At 36.4% G+C, this 20,760-nt stretch overlaps 1 protein-coding gene and 1 long non-coding RNA gene across 2 annotated transcripts; one reads left to right on the top strand and one right to left on the bottom strand.

Annotated features, from left to right (window-relative positions):
* The first annotated feature begins 4,026 nt into the window (after positions 1 to 4,026).
* Positions 4,027 to 11,897, top strand: tfa (transferrin-a). The gene is made up of 17 exons (XM_046051498.1): positions 4,027 to 4,152; positions 4,250 to 4,398; positions 5,444 to 5,546; positions 5,668 to 5,859; positions 6,190 to 6,316; positions 6,532 to 6,587; positions 7,065 to 7,228; positions 7,381 to 7,534; positions 7,649 to 7,815; positions 7,907 to 8,003; positions 8,104 to 8,124; positions 9,176 to 9,343; positions 9,710 to 9,860; positions 10,455 to 10,522; positions 10,608 to 10,789; positions 11,177 to 11,366; positions 11,526 to 11,897. The coding sequence occupies exons 1-17, from the start codon at positions 4,113 to 4,115 to the stop codon at positions 11,570 to 11,572; spliced, it is 2,076 nt and encodes a 691-aa protein (XP_045907454.1). The 5' UTR covers positions 4,027 to 4,112; the 3' UTR covers positions 11,573 to 11,897.
* Positions 11,898 to 15,895: 3,998 nt separating this feature from the next.
* On the bottom strand, positions 15,896 to 17,654 carry LOC123972202. Its single transcript, XR_006825382.1, has 2 exons — positions 16,945 to 17,654; positions 15,896 to 16,801 (listed from the first exon to the last, which is right to left on the bottom strand). It is a non-coding gene; the product is annotated as an uncharacterized LOC123972202 (long non-coding RNA).
* Positions 17,655 to 20,760: the final 3,106 nt, after the last annotated feature.

The raw sequence follows: 20,760 nt of genomic DNA, 5'->3' as shown, positions 1-20,760 counted from the left end.
TTACTTTTAAGATTATCTTTTGATATGCTTTTGAAACAGGGATGCACTGATCCGACTTTTTCAGTCCTGAAACGGGTACCAACACCTGGGTTTTCAGCGTTGGCCGATGCTGAATAACGATCCCATACCCATGTAAAATGAATAAGCTGTATTCCTCGTTGTGAGGAAGAGACTGGAAATTATTCTTTTATGTGTAAGACAACATCTATCTTGATCAAGCATGAAATACCTCCAAAATGCTGACTCCTGGTTTTTAGCTCCCTTGATGCAGTTGTAGCTCTCCTAGCTAAATGTTCCGGTCTACTGGCGCACCACTGACGCATTTCATAGTACATGCATACTTGAATTGAAGAGATTGGCCCCTTTGTCACTGATTCCCGATCCAGCTATCTGAGTCAGTATCGAGCCGATATCCGATTTCAGTATTGGATCGGTGCATCCTTTTTGAAATACAAAGCATTATTAAAGATTAAACTAGTGGTTCAGCCTTTTTAACTTGAGACACTTTACCAGAAAGCAATGTCTTTGAGTTGTTAGTAGTTCCAACAAAGACAGATTCAGGTTAGAAACTGCCAGAATAAGCCACTAAACTGTAAATATAGTAGTTATCCACCTCCACCAGCTGTAATATAATAATTAATCATGCACATTTTATTTTTGATACTTTAAGTACATTTTTATTATACTTCTAAACTTTTACATATTATTTTAAATTATATATAAATAATAAATCTGTGATGGAGTGGTGACCTGTCCAGGCTGTATTTGTTAATTAACAAGCCAGTTGTGTTTTTCTAGAATCCGGGTATCACGCTGAAGTATCACCCGCTGAGCAGTTACACTCAGCTTTTAACACAACCTTTTCCCTTACCACCACTTTTCCTTCATGTAGTACCACATCTGCAGGTAGTTTGTACAATATTTCATGTACATCTGAAGGGGTAGTTGCATATATGACGTAAGGGGTGAAGCTTACAGTAAAAAGAAAATTTTTCATATTCTCAAGGCTCACCACAGCCCACAGCCCTGCGTCATAGACTGTGTGTGATGTCCAGCCTATAATGCCTTGTTAACCCTCTGCTCTGCATGTTTCAGGAGAACAATCATTGATGATAAGCTTATCTGCTCTGATTGAGCACAGTGAAGTTGGCCTATTGGACTGTAGTCACTGTCAGATGTGCAGCCAGTCACAATAGATCCAGAAGTATTTCAAGAAACTGGATTACAAAATTCTTCAGATGATTTAAAAAATATTAGTGATTATTCATTAATAGCACTAAATATTCATGTTTACTGCTACAAACAGAAATCCAAAACATGAATTTATAGCCAGATCATGCTAAATTGAACAGAAACTGTACATGAGACTGATTTTATTGTATAAATACTACATGCAGTAGCCTAAATGTCAACTTGTGTACAGAGTGCAAGAGATGTCATTGCACTAATGCTGCTGAGTGAGGTGACAGACCAGACTGACAAAGGCACAGTAATCTGTGAGTATTCAGGAAATCGGCAAAGGGATAAAGACTCACAAGGCAGATAATGAGAATCAAACAGTCTTTAATCAGAGAGTAACAATACTGTAACGGGAGCAGACAAAACTGAGGTAAGTAGGCAGATTTAGAAAAATACAAAAATGATGGGAGGGTGATGATAAGGTCAGGTTTACGTAGTCTGTCATGATTCAGCAAAAAGGGGATAATTTTGTCTACTTTATAGGCACCTGATCAATATTCAACTATCCAAATAAAGCATTGCGTAATGTGCTGAGTCCCCTTTTTTAAACATTGATTTTGCTGAACAAGGATTTAATACACTTTTAAATTAAATGTTTGTCCTGTTTCCAATCACACATGGAAAGAATACCACAAACAATACTACTTTTTATTACCTTTACTCCTCTCCTTAAATATCTTGGGTCTCTAACTGCTTTCCACCGACTGTAGCTTGATAAAAACCTGAATAAAACACCTTGAGTGGTTGCATAATGTGATAGTTTCACTATTAAAAAGAATCTCTTTTGAAGTGTCTTTTCATTTACTTAAGATTCAAACATGTTTCAAGATATCATAGGTTTTAATGTGTTATTGACTATTCAGCTGAGTACACACTGATAAATGTCTATATACCAAATCATCTGAATATTAACGTCACTGGTTCAGTTGTCTGCCACTAGATACTCATTTTAAGCTGCATGTTTGACAAATTTGAACCACTAACTGAGCATTAAACCCACCATCAAAATACCCAGCTGACAGTACTCACAGTTTTAAATGTAAGAAAGCTAAGTCCTTAAAATAGAACTACCAAGAAAGAAATATGTGCTCAGAATTCATGAATTGAAAGTTTTTATGGCTTTTGGTTCAGTATGCCCATATTTCTTATTCTTCTTTTCCCTGGCAATGTTGGGAAACCCCACTCAAGCTTTCTGTGCTTATATTTGCCTTACAGGTCAAAATGCTTAAAAGTGAAATTTCCAGATTTCATAGTCACTCGTATCTCTGTAGTTGAGTCTATACTGATTTAAATTCTTCATTTTATATATTTGTGTAATGACTGAGTAAGTATTATGACGGAAAGCTGCAGACACAATAGCACATAAAAAAAAAATCCTTAATACAAAGAAGTTCAAAGAACAATAGAGAACAAAGCAGTGTATTGAACAAGGAGAAATGAGTGGACAGAGAGAGACAAGGAAGAGGTTAACAATAAAAGACATCTTTGTAAAAGCCTCTTCAATTAGTTATAACAAAAAAGAGTTTGGCTGCAGGATGGTGCAATCACCTGACTACAGGCTCTGTCAAATAGATTTGATCAACTATTTTGCTAGACTTCAGCCTGAATTGTAATTTATACTTTGGCTCTTCGCTTAAGAAATATCACATTGAAATCTTGATACCTGCCACACAAATCCCTCTTGTTATCTAAGGTAAACGAATGAAGGGAATCAAGCCACAGGTCCAGTTTTACATCCTGGATTTTCCACTGTTGCCCCACGGAAGCTATTGTGAAGGTTAAGGGGTGATTTTTCAAAATGTGGCAGATGAAAAAATCAAAGGGGATGTTATCGATTCAATTTACAAATCAACGGGAACCTTTGCTCATGTTGTGTAACACTGACTATCTAAACACGTCTCTTAAATGGGTCACGCTGCAGCTGTTCTGAGTAAAATATTTTGATAAATGCAAATTTTCACAAGCTTTTGCCTTTTTCTTTTGACTATTGTGGTGACTAATGCGAGAGGGCCATTTACCTTTCTGCCTGACTGGTTACAATAGGGCTGATGGCAAATATAGTGTAATTTTGGGATAAAGATATGAAGCAGCAGAAGAAGAGTAGACCACATTTGCAAAAAAAAGATTTGTAAATGCCAGTGGTGGAATGTAACATAAAAAGTACTTTTACTCAAGTAGTACTGAGGAAATTGTTTTACTTTTTACTGCACTGCATTTGTCAGCTGGTTATTTTGTAAATTATGATTGTACTTATAAAACATATGATTATTGTTAAGATTAGCTCCACCTTGACCAACTAAGAGTAAAATGCTGCTTACACATTAATGAAACAGAATTTTTTGCAGTTCATACTGAACTTATGTAAGATTTTAATTGCAGGACATTTACTTGTAATAGAGTATTTGTTTTTTTAGTTGTTGAATTCTTTATTTAACTTAGGGTTAAAGTGTGGGAAACAGTGGTAAAACATACAAAACAACATACAAATATAAAAACAGAAAATATTTAGAATTTAGATTCAGAATGTGCTTGCATTACCTTTTCACTTGAATAATGCTTTGTATTGTATTAAAGTCGTTTCTGCTCTTCTGGATGATTTAATGTGCAAACAACTGTTGAATAGTTCCAAATGAATGGCTGTGTGAATTCCCATTGTGTGGAAATTTCGGATATGCAATCTCTCTGTTTCTGTGCCACCTAGTGTACCAGCACACGTACATGCGCGCGCGCGCCCACGCACACGTTAGGAAACATGAGCAAACTGTGGCATTTATTCCCCCCTCCCTGTTCAGTTCAGTCAGAGGTTTGCTATAAAAGCCTGAGCTGCGCCCCCCACACTCTGCTCTGCTGACCTGGAGACCTCGCCGTCCAGCATGAAGACTCTCCTCCTTGTGGCGCTGCTCGGATGCCTCGGTAAAGACAATTTCAAACTCTCCAGTCATCTTATAACCATGTGTTCACTAAGCGCTCAATGTATCTGCACTGTTCTTTCTCCATTTGCATTTGGCAGCCACCGTGTTCGCGGCCCCCGCTGACAAGGTGAAGTGGTGCGTCAAATCAGAGCAAGAATATCGGAAATGTTTGGATCTGGTAGCCAAAGCGCCCGCGTTCTCCTGCGTGAAGAAGGAAAACACCATCGACTGCATCACTGCTATTAAGGTTAGGAGAGTCTCATTAGTCAGAACATAGATACACACTTTATGAAATGTGCCCAATAAATAATTATATTAACATTTTTATTCATAGCGTCAGTCTCAATGTTTGAATCTTTCAGCCTATAAAATAGATAATCAATTAATATCTGAATTAATATTTTTGATGATAGAAGCAGTGGTGGAAGAAGGATTCAGATAATTTACTTGTGTAAAATTATCAATAGGTAAAAATAATGTGTAAACAACAGTTATTTTTGACAAGGCTACTTTATATATGGTAGTTTAATCACTAACAGAGCATTACATTTTATAATATGATTGGGCTTTTAAGTAGTAATTATAGCCTAGTTGTCAGAAAAAAAGGGAGTGAAAAGTACAATATTACATTTTGAAATGTAATATGGATAAAATGGAAATACTCAAGTAAACTACAAGTACCTCAGAATTGTACAGTAGTTGAGTAAATTGTTACTTTCTACGACTGCCAAAATGTGAAAATACTCCAAAGCAAGTACAAGTCTAAGTACATAAGTATTATTAGCAAAATAAAGTATCGAAGGTAAAGGTACTATTATATTAATAATAATATAATATGTTCAAGAACAGTATTATGCCAGATATAATAATCTTAATATATAATATATTAAAAAAGCATCTTTTAACTGGTGGAGATAATGTAACTGTTTTATATACTGTCTGGTATCTTAACTTTGAACTGCATCATATTTCATAAACTGATCATGTGTTTTGTTTGTAAAATCTTAAATATATATGAAATAACAATCGGCAGCTATGTAGAAGAGCAATAAGTACATTATTTCACTTTGAAATGTAGTGGGGTAAAAGTTTAAAGTAGCCTTAAATTAAAGTATTCCGCAAAGTACACAAATCTCAACATTGTCTACAAGAGCAGTACATGAATTAATTTGGAATTTTCCATTTAATTACCAAGAAAATATGCATCCAAACATTCTCCACATATTTTTGAGCTGAGAGATCAAACATCATTCTGCTTGTTGTTAACAATTTGTGTTCGTTTTTTTTATCAGGCTGGTGAAGCAGATGCCATCACTTTGGATGGCGGAGATATCTACACCGCTGGACTGAACAACTACGACCTTCATCCTATTATTGCTGAGGACTACGGCACCTGTAAGTTTACTAATCAGCTGTCATCTTTACTGATAAAAAAAGAAAAGAAAAAGGACCTCTAGCATTTTGAATGAGCTACATGTGGTAACTTTTTGCTGAAACTTGTTCTGCATACATCCAGCTTCAGAGACCTGTTACTACGCTGTTGCGGTGGTGAAGAAGAACAGTGGATTTGTCTTCAGAGACCTCGGGGGGAAGAAATCCTGCCACACTGGGTTGGGGAAATCTGCAGGCTGGAACATTCCCATAGGAACTCTGCTGTCCAAGGATTTGATTCTGTGGGGAGGCACTGATGACAGCACTCTGGATGCGGGTGAGCCACACAAATGTTAAGCACAATCAATCAAATAAAAGTTACCACTTAACACGTCACCACTGATCACAGAGTGAAGTGTCCCAAATCAGACAATTAAACATAATGTTGACAGTTTGAGTGTCCTTATAGCCATTGACTTTTTACTTTAAGATCAACAAAAAGAAAAGTATTCTATATTTCCTCACCTACATTTTTTGTTATTTGTTGTTTGTGTGCTGAAACAGCTTTTGCATCTTCCAATTGGCGTTGCAGAGATTGGGACTCATAATCTCAATATTTATAAAAATCTTGCTATGGCCCTGCTTTATTTTATTTATTTTTTTGCAGCGGTGAGCAACTACTTCGCAGCCAGCTGTGCACCAGGGGCAACAATCCCCAAACTGTGTCAGCTGTGCAAGGGAGACTGCTCCAGGTCCCACAAGGAGCCTTACTATGACTACGCCGGAGCCTTTCAGTCAGTATCAGTCTTTCTTTGATCCTTCTCAGTTCTACTTTGCCTTTTACTGTCACCTATCAACCTCTACACATTCATCTTCCAAACATGATAACCTGTCACAGCTCAGCCTGTAATCCTGTCACATAAACCTATTCTCTCTGTGGAAGTATAAAATGCTTTTGGCAACAAGCAAACCTCTAATGCTGATGCCTTTGGATTGGTCTACTTAATAGGTGTCTGGTGGATGACGCTGGAGAAGTGGCTTTTGTGAAGCATCTCACTGTACCTGGTCAGTAACACACGATCATCTATTCTAATATGTATTGACTTAGTGACCCACAGTACGGTCAGCCAAGTAAGCTGGTCAGTTGTTTCAAATGTGTGTTATGACTATAAAATACAAACTCATATTTCAGTTAAATTCCAAAATCTTAGATATACAATACTAGATATTTTCATATCTCATAACAAAAGCACTGTTGTCATGTGCTGAGTTTTAGCTTTAGTCTTTACAAAACATTATGAAGTTAATTTTTACTGTTAAATGTCACTTGGATTCAAAATCACAGCTAAGATTCTCACTCTTGTTTATAATTGCCATAACTGTTATAAATCTTGTGGTATATGTCTATATAAGCAAAATGTTCCTTTGCTAAAACATAAACTTTGACATAACAAAATGTGGTAGTGAGAGTTTATTTAAAACTGGATTACTGGAAAAGAAAAAGAAAAAAACATTTAAATCATTGTTGTGGCACTCTTTCAGACTCCGAAAAGGCCAACTATGAGCTGCTGTGCAAGGATAACACCAGAGCACCTATCGACAGCTATAAAACCTGCCACTTGGCCAAAGTACCAGCTCATGCTGTTGTCACCCGGAAGGACCCACAGCTGGCGGAATTAATCTGGACAAACCTCAATTCAGTGCAGGTACAATACAAAATATTTTATACTGCTCAAAGAGCCAGAAGTAGTGTTGACTGCATGATAAGTTGGAAGAGGGAGCAATGATAAAGTAGTACAGTTGTACATTTGTGTTTCAGAGCTTACATAATGAATTTGCTTACTTTTTGTCTTTTCAGGACTTTAACCTCTTCTCCTCTGAAGCCTACGCACCTGCCAAAAACCTGATATTCAAGGACTCAACTGTGAAGCTGGTGCAGCTGCCCGCTAACACAGATTCCTTCCTGTATTTGGGTGCTGAGTACATGAGCATTGTCCGTTCCCTTAAGAGAGGTACCGTAAACATAAGACAAAAATAGAAGATAAAACACACATACAAAACCATCAGACAAACACATATTAGATGGAAGACACTGGTTTGTAGTTATGTTTCACTTCACTTTCCAGAGCAGGCTGAAAGCACTTCATCCACTGCCATCAAATGGTGCGCTGTGGGCCACGCTGAGACCACCAAGTGTGACACATGGAGCATCAACAGTATTGGTGAAGATGGCACCACCTCCATTGAATGCCAGAATGCCCCCACAGTTGATGAGTGCCTGAAAAAGATTATGGTAAAACATGGATGAAAATATAGGAGCTTGTTTGAGAATTCTTTGCCTCATTTTGTTTCTTTTATTATCTGTTGTCTTGATTATCCTGTAGCGTAAAGAGGCTGATGCAATGGCAGTGGATGGAGGACAGGTGTACACAGCTGGGAAGTGTGGTCTGGTTCCTGCTATGGTGGAGCAGTACAATGAAGGTATGAGGCCTGGACAACACCAAAATCATCACACACAATCCTGTGTTTTATCTTTTCTTTTCTACATGAGTAATATTTGCATTTCTGTCCGTCTCCACAGCGCAGTGCAGCACAACTGGAGGTAATAACTGTACAACATTTCTGTTCCTTCTAGTGATATAGACATTGATGTGTTATTTTGAGGGGACAGCAAATTTACACTATTATACAAGCTGTACACTCACTACTTTACATTGTAGCAAAGTGTCATTTCTTCAGTGTTGTCACATGAAAAGATATAATCAAATATTTACAGAAATGTGAGGAGTGTACTCACTTTTGTGAGATACTGTATATTACAATAAATCCCAGACAACATGTAGTCAGTAACACTGAGCTAATGTGTCCCTCACTTCCTAATAAATTGTGGGGACGTTTGGACTGAGCTATGTAATTTGGTGTTAATTATAAGACAAGTAGGATTTTTTCTTGAAAAAGAAGCTACATTTGAATGCAATTACAATGAACAATATATAAACATAACACTTTTGTTTTTGCCCCCATTCATCATGAGCTGAACTCAAAGATCTAAGACTCTCTATGTACACAAAAGGCCTATTTCTCTCAAATATTGTTCTCAAATCTGTCAAAATCTGTGTTAGTGAGCACTTCTCCTTTGCCGAGGAAATCCATCCAAATCACAGGTGTGGCATATCAAGATGCTGATCAGACAGCATGGGTATTGCACAGGTGTTCCTTAGGCTGATCCACAATAAAATACTACTCGAAAATGTACATATTCATTCACTATTAATTTATTATTGGAAACTTTAGTCTCCTTCTATCCTTTTTCAGCGTTGTATGCATCACTCGCTGTAGACAATATCACATGTTGCCATGTTCAGTTGACCTGCTGTGCACTGACTAAAAGATTTTCTAGATTATGCTAGCTAGAATGATTTTATTGGAAGTGTACCAATTGAACACTATTTTCTCAAATCACATAGTTCTTTTCAGGAAACTTAATGGAAATTATTTGTAAATTATGAAGCAGAATAAAGCGTTACCCTTCTAGTCTTAACATTATGTTTTTGTATCTCCCAGCTCTGACATTAACTTTAAATTACATGACCTATGACAAATAATTTTCTGATTTGCCTGATTCATCTCCTTCTGTACTTCCACTCTTGTAGCCGTAGCCTCGTCTTACTATGCTGTTGCTGTGGTGAAGAAGGGTTCAGGGGTGACCTGGGACAACCTGCGGGGCAAAAAGTCTTGCCACACTGGCGTTGGCAGAACTGCTGGCTGGAACATCCCCATGGGTCACGTACACAAACTAAATAACAATGACTGTGACTTCAGTAAGTGTCTGCATACTGCTTCTCCTAAATATTCTATATATATACTGCTAATCTGAAATCGCACATACATTAAAAAAGAACCTTCTTGAACGTACAGCACCTGCAAAGCCAAATGGTCAGATATTTCATTTGTCTGCCAACAAAATCCACTAGTGAAAACTAGACAATTTTATTGTCACAGTATGTTTAGGCAACTTGAAGCACTTGATTAAGGGAAAGACAATGGTTTTGGTTAAAAAATAAAATCTAAATCTTTCCCTAACTTGATCAAAGAAGAAATGTAATTTTTAGGAGATGTAATTTCCTTTCCACACCTCTGAGCGTAACAACACCAAACCATTCTGACCGCTCTCCTCCTCTGCTCAGCTAAGTTCTTCAGTAGTGGCTGTGCCCCCGGATCAGATCCCACCTCTCCATTCTGTACTCAGTGTGTCGGCAGTCGCAAAGCTGTGGGAGAGGAATCCAAGTGCAAAGCCAGTGCTGATGAGCAGTACTACGGCTATGCTGGAGCCTTTAGGTAGGACCCAGCAGTTATTTTCTACATAAAATTTTATGTGCATGTAAGTTAAGACATTTTTGGTAAACACGTGCCTTTGCTTATTTGTATATAGACAGAAATGTAAAAATGATCATTTGTGTTTTTAGGGGTACTTTTGTGCTACAATAGCTTAAACAACAGTTTATCTATCCACTCAGCACTTTTTTGCTGCTTCTCCACAGGTTACAACCATAGACTGTATATAAAAAGGTTACAACTGGCTGTTTTTTACCTAGAATATAGTTTTTACACTTCTGTTTGTGCACGGTTTAAAAACATAAGATACATTGCATTAATTAAGCTTTATGGCTGTTTAGCCATATTTCTGAAGTTTTTGAGAGAGCCAGGCATTCAGAGAGTTCATGCTAACCTAAGCTAACTGCTTAATAACTCCAGTTCTGCACTCAATACAAACAAGAGAATTTATCAGTCTTTTCAGATCACTTTTGAAAACAAAGCGAAGAAGCATATTTCAAAAAATGTCAACCTTTTCCTTTAATTACTCAGCCAGAGCACCTTGCTCAGGGTGGAAGCTTCATCTTCACATTACTGATGTTTTGCATATCATTATAGATGTCTGGTTGAGGGTGCCGGCGATGTTGCCTTCATCAAACACACAACTGTTTCAGAAAACAGTGATGGTAAGAGACATTGACCTGTTTTTATCTCAACTACGACTGCGTTTAAAACTACAACAGTCTTTCATGCCATCTCTTCTTGTCAAAGGCAACGGTCCAACATGGGCTAGTAATCTGAATTCTGCTCAGTACGAGCTGATCTGCCCCGGGAAGGGTCCAGTGCCGATAACTGACTACGCCTCTTGTCACCTGGCTAAGGTGCCTGCGCACGCTGTGGTGACTCGTCCGGAAAGCCACAGCAAAGTGGTCCGCATTCTCAAGGACCAGCAGGTCAGTGGTGATTTTTTTAGGCCGTTTTTAATTTTTGTTTGTTTGCATTACAAAATATTACATTACATTGACTGGGATTACATTTTTTTAGATGGATGTTTTTTCCCACTTTATCAGATTTTTAGGAAGATTTTTGAGGAAGTGTTTTTGCATTGAACTATGAAGTAATACATATTTACTGCTTATTATCTATTTGCCACTTGATTTGTAGTTTAACACAGTTAATTACAATTTTACAGGCACATTCCTCACTTTCAACAGTATATTTTAAAATTCCCCTAACCCCCAATTAATTTCTGACCTTGATGTGGCTGTTTAAATAACATAATTAGATTAGTTCTAAATAATAAATGTTTTAAATATTCATTTTGCTTTTTTTATTTATAGGCCAAGTATGGTATGGGCAGTGATGCTGCATTCAAACTGTTCCAGTCAGACAATGGAAAGAATCTTCTCTTCAAGGACTCCACTAAGTGTCTCCAGGATGTTCAAGCTGGAACAACCTATGAGCAGTTTTTGGGAAATGAGTACATGAATGCCATGAATTCACTCAGAGAGTGCAGTGAAACCACACCAGGTCTGTACTACTGTGGGTTAAATTTAACAGGGCTTAGTAATTTAACAGATTCACTTTTAAAGTGTATCCCTGTAGCCTAGACATGTCACACACACACCATCAATACGTGTCTGCTCTGCATTCTGAAGTCATTATTTTGTCTTTTCCTCTTCTCAACAGATCTGGAGAAATCTTGCACTTTCCATAGCTGTCAGCAAAAAAACTAGTGGTGACCTTGGACCATATGGTGCCTCATACAGCCCTCAGTGATTCGAGCACCTTACCCACATTTCCCACACTCGACCCAAAAATTGCAATGTCTATTTTCTTAATGATCTTGTTGTAGACCAGTTTTTAGAAGTACAACCAACAAACAGATTCATTTCAATACCAAAACATACAAATCAACTATTATGTGATCAATTATGTCCACATGTAATTATTTTCATACTGTCGAAACATAATGTTACATTACCTGTGTCATTGGATCCATGATGTTTTGATGTTTTGTCACGTGCCTGACTTTTCTCAAATAAAGCCTTTTTAATGCTCTTTTGTGGTGACAGTATGATTTGTTTTTGTAACTGTGTAATGATTAGGCAGTCATCTTAAATTTCCCATAAAAGGTACATACTGTTGGAAATACAAATGTTTCATTGCGACCTATGATTGGGAGACAGATGATATGGGACATTGTGCTTTTTGGGTACTCTGAAAAGCCTTCAAGAAAAGCTCCACCCAATCCAAAATCTTGACATCTGCCGATTAACAGACAGAAAATGAAAAGATTTACATGGGTCCAATCTAATCACTTATTTGCAAAGTCTCAAAATGAGGCAATAGATACTTTGGCACAGTTGAAGTTGTTTCTTCATATGTACAACCTTAGTCGTCTCACAACTGCTCAGATTTATCTTGTGGCTATCTGGAGGTTAGAAACTACAGTACTAAATTGTAAATAAATTCTATCTCCACCTGCTACAACAGTAAAATGCTTGTGCTATATAATAATATATCATGCAAAAGGGACACTTTTCTGCAGAAGAAATACTTAAAAAATGTTTTTCTTTTAAAATATAAAATAAATGAATAAAAAAATATAAAAAAAATATGAATAATTCAGTTTAATTTTATTTATATACCAATTCATAATAAAAGTTCTCATTGCACTTTTCATAGGCTATGTCTAGAGAGAGAGACAGAGTGCTGAAGCTTACCATAAAAAGACATTACAAAACCCTTTAGCCTGTGTTCAGATACTCAAAATGGCTCATTCTGATCAGTGGCAAAGACAGTCTGAACCAGAGCTATTAGCAGAACAGAGTACCTAGAAATGTACAAAAACAACATTTCAGATATTTCAGGCTTCGACCGGTGCTGCTGTGGCAGCTGGAGAAGGTCTGGTAACGTCTTCTTACTCAGTTTCCACCTCCAGGGCTCACTCTTAACCACAGGGGGTTGGTTTAGGGACCATCAATAAATTACTATTGTTATAATAGTGTTATGGAAAAATCATAACTTTTTTCAGTAGCTTGCCGAATTGTACAACTGTACTGGGCAAATGAGACACACCCCTTCATACTAGATTTGAGTGTATAGTCTATTTTATATTAATATTTAATGGGGGGAAAAAAAATTTTCTTTTTCAAAACCTTCCATGTTATGTGACATAGAGACTCTAAACCAATGCCTAATTATAGTACTACATTGGGCAAATGAGCCTAACCAAAAGCCAGATGAGCCAAATATTAAATATAATTCAACTATTTTCTAGAAATAATTCTTTCTATTTTATGGAAAAAACAGCTTTATTTCAGTAGCTTCCATGTTATGTGACCCAGCAAGCAAGTCTTTATTGTCGAATGTCAATTTCTTCAAGTATAATGTGCACTGCAGTCATTCCTTTCATGATCTTCTTCTCCTTCTCCTTCTGTAAATTACAAGTTTACTGATAAAACAATTGATTTACTATAACGTATACAAACCAACCACCTAGTTAGGTAGGATTAGCTCCACCTTGACCAACTACAAGAGTAAAAAGCTGTTTACACATCAATGAAATAGTAATAATAATACAATAATATGATATATAAGAATATTAAAACACTAACAGGAGCCATTCAGTTCCATATATACTTTTACTCTTGATACTGTAAGTTAAATGTGCAAATAGTACTGAATTTTGACTTAGGCTAAGTAAGATTTTGCATGCAGGACATTTACCTGTGAACTAAGCTAATTACTGTTTTATTTTTATTTATTCATTTAAAAGAAACTTTTGAACCTCCATTATGTTCACCAGTTACTTAATAATAACAACTTCAAATCATTTGACCAACTGAGAACAGATTTTAAATTACAGAGAACAGATTTTAAATTACCAAGAACAGATTTTTTCAGGTATCTACAATTAAGGAGCTTCATACTCAAACACCCAAAGTGGAACAGATTAACAGAGCCCTCCCTTTTAGAACAGTAGTTAATGAAAATTCAGGGGGCGAGAACATCTGAGGAAACCAATAACCAATGTTTATAGAATCATTGCTTCACTGACAAAAGAGAATTAATTTTATGTGAAAGACAAGTGGATCAGGGAGCTACAGCTCGAAATGAGTGAGGAGCTGTTTTGGCAATGCCCAGTGTTAGAAAACTTTTGGAAATACATTTTTATATATATTAATAAAGTATTGAACGTTGAACTGATTAGAGACCCCCTGATAGCAATTTTAGGGATGAAACCAGATGTGATACATAATAGGAAAAAGATGTATTTATTACAGATATTATTGGTAGCGGCAATTACAATAAAATGGCTTAAAAAGGAGTCGCCAAATCAAGCTGAATGGCTAACAATGTTAAGTATCTATAATATGGAAAAAATTACATACTCATTGAGATTACAGAGGGATCTTTTCATTGAAACGTGGGCACCATTAATGACGGTGATGGTAGACCATTAGATCTGCCAGGTGAACTTGTATAGAACCCATGTTTTGTTCTAAGTTTAAATTAGTATAATTGTGGCCACCTTCCAAGTTGATGGAAGAAAGGACTGTTTAATTGATATTTAATCATATGTTTAATTGGGCATAGTGTGGACTCTTTGCAGTTTAATGAAGTTAGTGTCAAATCTGTACTCATCCTTAACTTTGGAATAATTGAATTAATTAATAGGCCACATCTGGTTCAGTTATTTCTTTTAATGTAAAAAAAATCTGGTGTTTGAGATTTGAGTCTTTTTTGTCCCAGTTATATTAAAAACTATGGTAGCCCATTTCTCTATGGAAGCCCATTTCCGCCACTTGATGTAAAAAAAGAAGTTGCTTATAAGTCATTATAATGAGAAACTTTCTCAAAATTTTGACTTAGCATCTCTAAATATTGACTTAGTGTCTCAAAATATTGACTTAGTGTCTCAAAAATATTGACTTAGCATCTCAAAATAATGAGTTAGTATCTCAATATAATGAGTTAGTACCTCAAAATATTGACTTAGTATCTTAAAATAATGACTTAGTATCTCAATATAATGAGTTAGTATCTCAAAATATTGACTTAGTATCTCAAAATATTGACTTAGTATCTTAAAATAATGAGTTAGTATCTCAATATAATGAGTTAGTATCTCAAAATATTGACTTATCTCAAAATATTGACATAGTATCTCAAAATGAGTTAGTATCTCAATATGAGTTAGTATCTCAATATAATGAGTTAGTATCTCAAAATATTGACTTAATATCTCAAAATATTGAGTTAGTATCTCAATATGAGTTAGTATCTCAAAATATTGACTAAGTATCTCAAAATAATGAGTTAGTATCTCCATATAATGAGTTAGTATCTCAAAATATTGAGTTAGCATCTCAATATGAGTTAGTATCTCAAAATATTGACTTAGTATTTCAATATAATGAGTTAGTATCTTAATATAATGAGTTTGTATCTCAAAATATTGACTTAGTATCTCAATATAATGAGTTAGTATCTCAAAATATTGACTTAGTATCTCAATATAATGAGTTAGTATCTCAAAATATTGACTTAGTATCTCAAAATAATGAGTTACTATCTCAAAATAATGAGTTAGTATCTCAATATAATGAGTTAGTATCTCAATGTAATGAGTTAGTATCTCAAAATAAGGCGTTAGTATCTCAAAATATTGACTTACTATCTCAAATTAATGAGTTAGTATCTCAATATTATGAGTTAGTATCTCAAAATAAGGCGTTAGTATCTCAAAATATTGACTTACTATCTCACAATAATGAGTTAGTATCTGAAAATATTGAGAAAACTCGGATACTAACTTGCATAGGGCCTCTGTGCTGCTTCCTCACATGCGCCAAAGCAACAGAAGCAGGTGGGTGAGACAAAGCTTAGTAGACCCAAATGGATACCATAATTGAAAACTACTTTAGACGTGGATTTACAAATCATGAAATTTTAGTGGTTTTGGAGGAATCTCATGATATCAAAGTAAGCCTCCGGACCCTAGAGAGAAAGCTGCAAAAGAACCAGCTTTGGCGGAGAAAAAATAAGACAGATGAAGGTGGCATTCTTTATTGACCAACAACTACAAATGTCCGGCAAACAGCACGGCTACAGATGGATGCACCAGAAATGTTGGATGGCCGGGATAATTACTGACAGAGAAACTGTGCGTCAACTGATGCGACTGATGGACATGAATGGGGTAGATCTGCGTGCTCGCAACCGTTTGAGACGGCGCATGTATATCAGTCATGGGCCAAACTATGTATGGCATGTAGATGGGTATGACAAATTAAAGCCTTATGGCATATGTATCAGTGGTTACATAGATGGCTTCTCAAGGAAAATGATATGGCTAGAAGCATACAAAACCAACAATGACCCTCGTATTATTGTAGGTTATTTTATAGATGCTGTGACCAAAAACAATGGATGTACACAAAAAGTCTGGTTAGATCATGGTGCTGAGAATACCCATTTTGCAGTAATGCAAAGGTTTCGGCCCAACATTGAGGATGAGAATGGTATACAGTGTGTCACTTTAGGTCCAAGTACTGGCAATCAACGGACTGAATGTTGGTGGTGCACCTTGAGGACAGAATGCACCCAGTTTTAGATGGACCATTTCGACCAGCTGAGAGAAGATGGCTTTTTTGTTGACAGCTTCATTGATAAATCACTGATCCAGTTTTGCTTCCAAAATACAATACAGGTACAGAATCCTAAATATCTATTGCTTGTCAACACAGAACTATGACAAATACGGCACACAAATTACTTTCTAACAAACGTTTTCACTCTTTTTCGGTCGGTTGTATAGGAGGAGCTTGATGCAGTTGTAACTCCCTGGAATGACCATCGCATAAGAACAACCCACAATCCTCGGTCTCCTCACGGTTGCCCTTCCATAATGTATACAGTTCCCAACCTTTATGGGGCTCAGAATTTCTTGTAGCCAGCTGATAAAGTGAAGGTAGAAATATGTCGCGAGGACAGTTGTTTTAAGGACTATCCTTGTGATGAGGATGTGTTTCACTTATGTATGGAACTTATGGCTGAGCACAACCTGGCAATGTCTGATGATGTGTATGAAATTACTTACCTTTATCTAAGACTTCATCAAATGATTATAGATGGGCTGGAGGAATAAAGTATGTGCTTTGAGAAAAAGCTAAAGGCCTACCACAGTATATAAATATGCCCTGAATTGTTTATTTCACAACATCTGAAATACAGGCATTTATGGTGGATACATATGGGCTGATTTTTTTGTAGCCCTCTGTCTCTATAGCCTTATACAACCCAACAAAGTATCTTACTTTCAATTGCTTCAATTGCTTTTTGCCAGAGTGACAGATTACCTTACACATGTCCTTTATGCAGAGATGCATCTGTAACAGCGTGCACCATATACACAGTAACAGTACAGTGCTACATTGTTCAATACGTTGTCAATAAAAGAACACGACAACACAGTACGTGGTATCGTAATGGTAACAGGTACGGCAACAATGTGGAAATCTTTCTCATGCAAAACAAAAAAAAAGGCATACAGTCATCAATTTCACTTGGAGGAATTGTGAGTTGTTTTTTTGTAATGATTCTAACACATATTCCTATCTTTCCTTTTTGCTCTTATGTGTAACAAACAAGATTATTTGGTACCTAAGAACAAATGTATGCTACTGTATACGCTAATGAGATAATTATGTTGTTGTAGGTTTTGTGTGTAAATTGATATGTCTGATGATTTTGCTTAGAATTACCAAGACAAGATGGTTGTTTTGAGTGACTAACCCAGAGAGTTGAACATTCACAATCCAAATGCCACTGCTGCTGTCCAAAATCATGCCTTAGGAAAGGAACTTTGAAAGCATTTCCTGTTGTGCATTGGTCGTAGAATTCATCCCAAAATTCTGAGAGACAGTCTCTCAGAACTCCTCCATCATCATAACCCATCTCAGGTGTTCCATCTGGCAGTACAAGCTGAATTTTGATGTCAACCTCTTGAATTCCATCATCACAGAAATGTGCTATGAGCTCAGGCAGTACCTGCCCTCTATGAACAACTAATATTCTCTTCACACTCTCCCTGGATGGCATGGTTTGTGGTGAAACAGGCAGTGTATCATGCAAATTTGGTCGCTCATTTTCAGATAAGTCTCCTATAAAAACAAGATTGCTACTCTCAAAAACATCATCACTCACACCCTCTGAAGAATATAGTGAAAATTCAAAATTGTCATCACTTGTAGTGTTCCCAAGAAATATCACATCAGGGCTGACTGTTTCAAATGTAGCAGGTGGCTGTGCTGTAGCAACACTGAGAGGAGAAGTGGAAGGCTGAATCTGAGAGCTTTATTGTTTCTCAAAAGATGGAGCCAAACCTGCGCTGTAACTGTGTGAACTGTCTTTTTTTCTCTGTGTGGTTAAATAAAACCTAAGAAGAGCAAGTTTTGTGTCAGTGTACAATTGTCCAACTATGATTACATCGTCAACTGTCACCTCTTGATAATCTCTAAATCCGTTATGTATGCCTGATTATTTCTCTCATCTGGAAAGAACAGGCCAATTGCTTCCTCTATCAAATCTTTTTTTCTGAGCATCCTTTGAGATGTTGACTTTTCTTGTCCCCCCTCCTCATTTAGCTCTCACTTGCTTGAAAGCCTCTTTTTCATTACCATAATGCATCCATCCAATTTCTATTTTTCTCATTGTCTTCAAAGCATTTTTTTTCTGAGTTGGTTGGGCATGCTCCTTTTGGTCTTGGCTGCTGCCTGCTTTATCACAAGGTTTTCTTTTGGCCAATTTTGTCTTCAGGTGCTCAAAAAGCAGAGTGTTGTTGTGGCTGTTTTCCTTCCGCCTACAAAATCCCAACACTGCTAGGTGATCACCATGTGATGGCAAATAAGTCTTTAAGTCTTCATCTGTCATCAGTTGTATGGTACTGGCATCAATCTAAACATGAACAATGGAATTATTTAAAAAAGAGCAATCCTGATTAGAACCATACAATTATCTAGATTTAATGAAACAACAATAAAAAAGAAAGTGTATGTTTTGAAGAAAAGACTGAAAATGTCTTCATGAAAAGTACATTTGTTTGGCTGAAATATTTTGCTTTTGCACTTTGTACCTTTTCATGCTCCAGTGTTTTTATTGTCTAATGAGAAATAACGTTTCTCATTATTTTGAGATACTACGTTAGTATTTTGAGATAGTAAGTCATTATTTTGAGAGAGCAAGTCATTACTTAGAGATACTAAGTCAATATTTAGAGAAAGTTTATTATTTTGAAATGCTAAGTCAATATTTTGAGAAGGTTTCTTATTATTTTGAGACGCTATGTCAATATTTTGATAAAGTTTCTCATTATTTGGAGATACTAAGTCAATATTTTGAGATACTGTGTCTTTTTTTTTTCCAACCAAGTGGCGGAAATGGGCTTCCATAAATTTCTGACCTTAAAGTGGATGTTTAAATAACATAACTATATTAAATCTAAAAATGAAAGTTTTAAATATTCATTTTGCTTTGTTTTTTGTTTATAGGCCAAGTTTGGTAGCAGTGGCAGTGCCACATTCAGACTGTTCCAGTCAGACAATGGAAAGAATCTTCTCTTCAAGGACTCCACTAAGTGTCTCCAGGAGGTTCAAGCTGGAACAACCTACGAGCAGTTTTTGGGAAAGGAGTACATGAATGCCATGAATTCACTCAGAGAGTGCAGTGAAACCCACAGTAGGACAGACCTGGTGTGGACCAGGTCTGTACTACTGTGGGTTAAATCTAGATTAACAGGACTTAGAACTTTAACAGATTCACTTTTAAAGAGTATCTCTGTAGCCTAGACATGTCACACACACCATCAATACGTATCTGCTCTGCATTCTGAAGTCATTATTTTGTCTTTTCCTCTTCTCAACAGATCTGGAGAAATCTTACACTTTCCATTCCTGTTAGCAAAAAAACTAGGGGTGACCTTGGACCATGTGGCGCCTCATTCAATATCGAGCACCTTACCTATATTTCCCACACTCGACCCAAACAATTGCAATGCCTATTTTCTTATTGATCTTGTCGTAGACCAGTTTTTAGAAGTACAACCAACAAACAGATACATTTCAGTACCACAACCTGCAAATCAACCATTACGTGACTAATTATTTCCACATGTAGCTATTTCCATGCTACTGAAACATAATGTTACATTCTCTGTGTTACTGTATCCGCAATGATTTGTTAACACGTGCCTGACTTTTCTCAAATAAAGCTTTAATGCTCTTTTGTTGTGACAGTATGATTTGTTTTTGTAATTGTGAAATGTTTAGGCAGTAATCTTAAATATCCCATAAAAGGTACTGTAGGAGTATCTTAACTGAAAGAATATACAGGGACAATATTTTCACATGTTTCCAAAGACCAAACAGTCTAGAACAAACCCCCTTAATGTAACTTTGAAGCTTTGTTGTGAAACTCTCCTGGAGTTTGAAAGGACTTACACAAAAGTACATGGACCTGATAAACATCTATTAGGCAAACAGACACGTTGCAGTTTGTTGTCTAACTTCAGGTATTGTAAAAGAATAATTGTCATGACGAGATGCAAATTTCTTTTAAGTCAATACCACTAAAATAATAATAATTTAAGGCCGGCATAAATGTTTAATTGGGCCACAGATAATATGGGACACTGTGCTTTGTGGGTACCTTGAAAAACCTTCAAAAAGCTTCACCCAATTTAAATCCTTTAGTAGACATCTGGCTGTTAACAGACAGAAAATGCTATATTGCTGAGAGGGTTTTCACAGTTCATGGACCCAATCTGGGTCATTTACATGCAATGTCAAAAATTAGGCAATAGACAAACACATTCTCATTGACTGAAGCTGTTGGCATGGACAAACAAACCTGCTATGAG

The sequence above is a fragment of the Micropterus dolomieu genome, linkage group LG06 (assembly GCF_021292245.1).
Source record: "Micropterus dolomieu isolate WLL.071019.BEF.003 ecotype Adirondacks linkage group LG06, ASM2129224v1, whole genome shotgun sequence".
Taxonomy (NCBI): domain Eukaryota; kingdom Metazoa; phylum Chordata; class Actinopteri; order Centrarchiformes; family Centrarchidae; genus Micropterus; species Micropterus dolomieu.
Note: the sequence above shows the minus strand (reverse complement) of the source record. Positions and strands in the feature narration are given on the sequence as shown.

Bases quoted from the DNA above. Each gene is read 5' to 3' on its own strand.
- tfa (XM_046051498.1), top strand. From the start codon at position 4,113: ATGAAGACTCTCCTCCTTGTGGCGCTGCTCGGATGCCTCG. The intron at 7,229-7,380 runs GTACAATACAAA...TTGTCTTTTCAG, and splicing joins CAAACCTCAATTCAGTGCAG to GACTTTAACCTCTTCTCCTC. The intron at 10,790-11,176 runs GTCAGTGGTGAT...TTTTATTTATAG, and splicing joins GCATTCTCAAGGACCAGCAG to GCCAAGTATGGTATGGGCAG.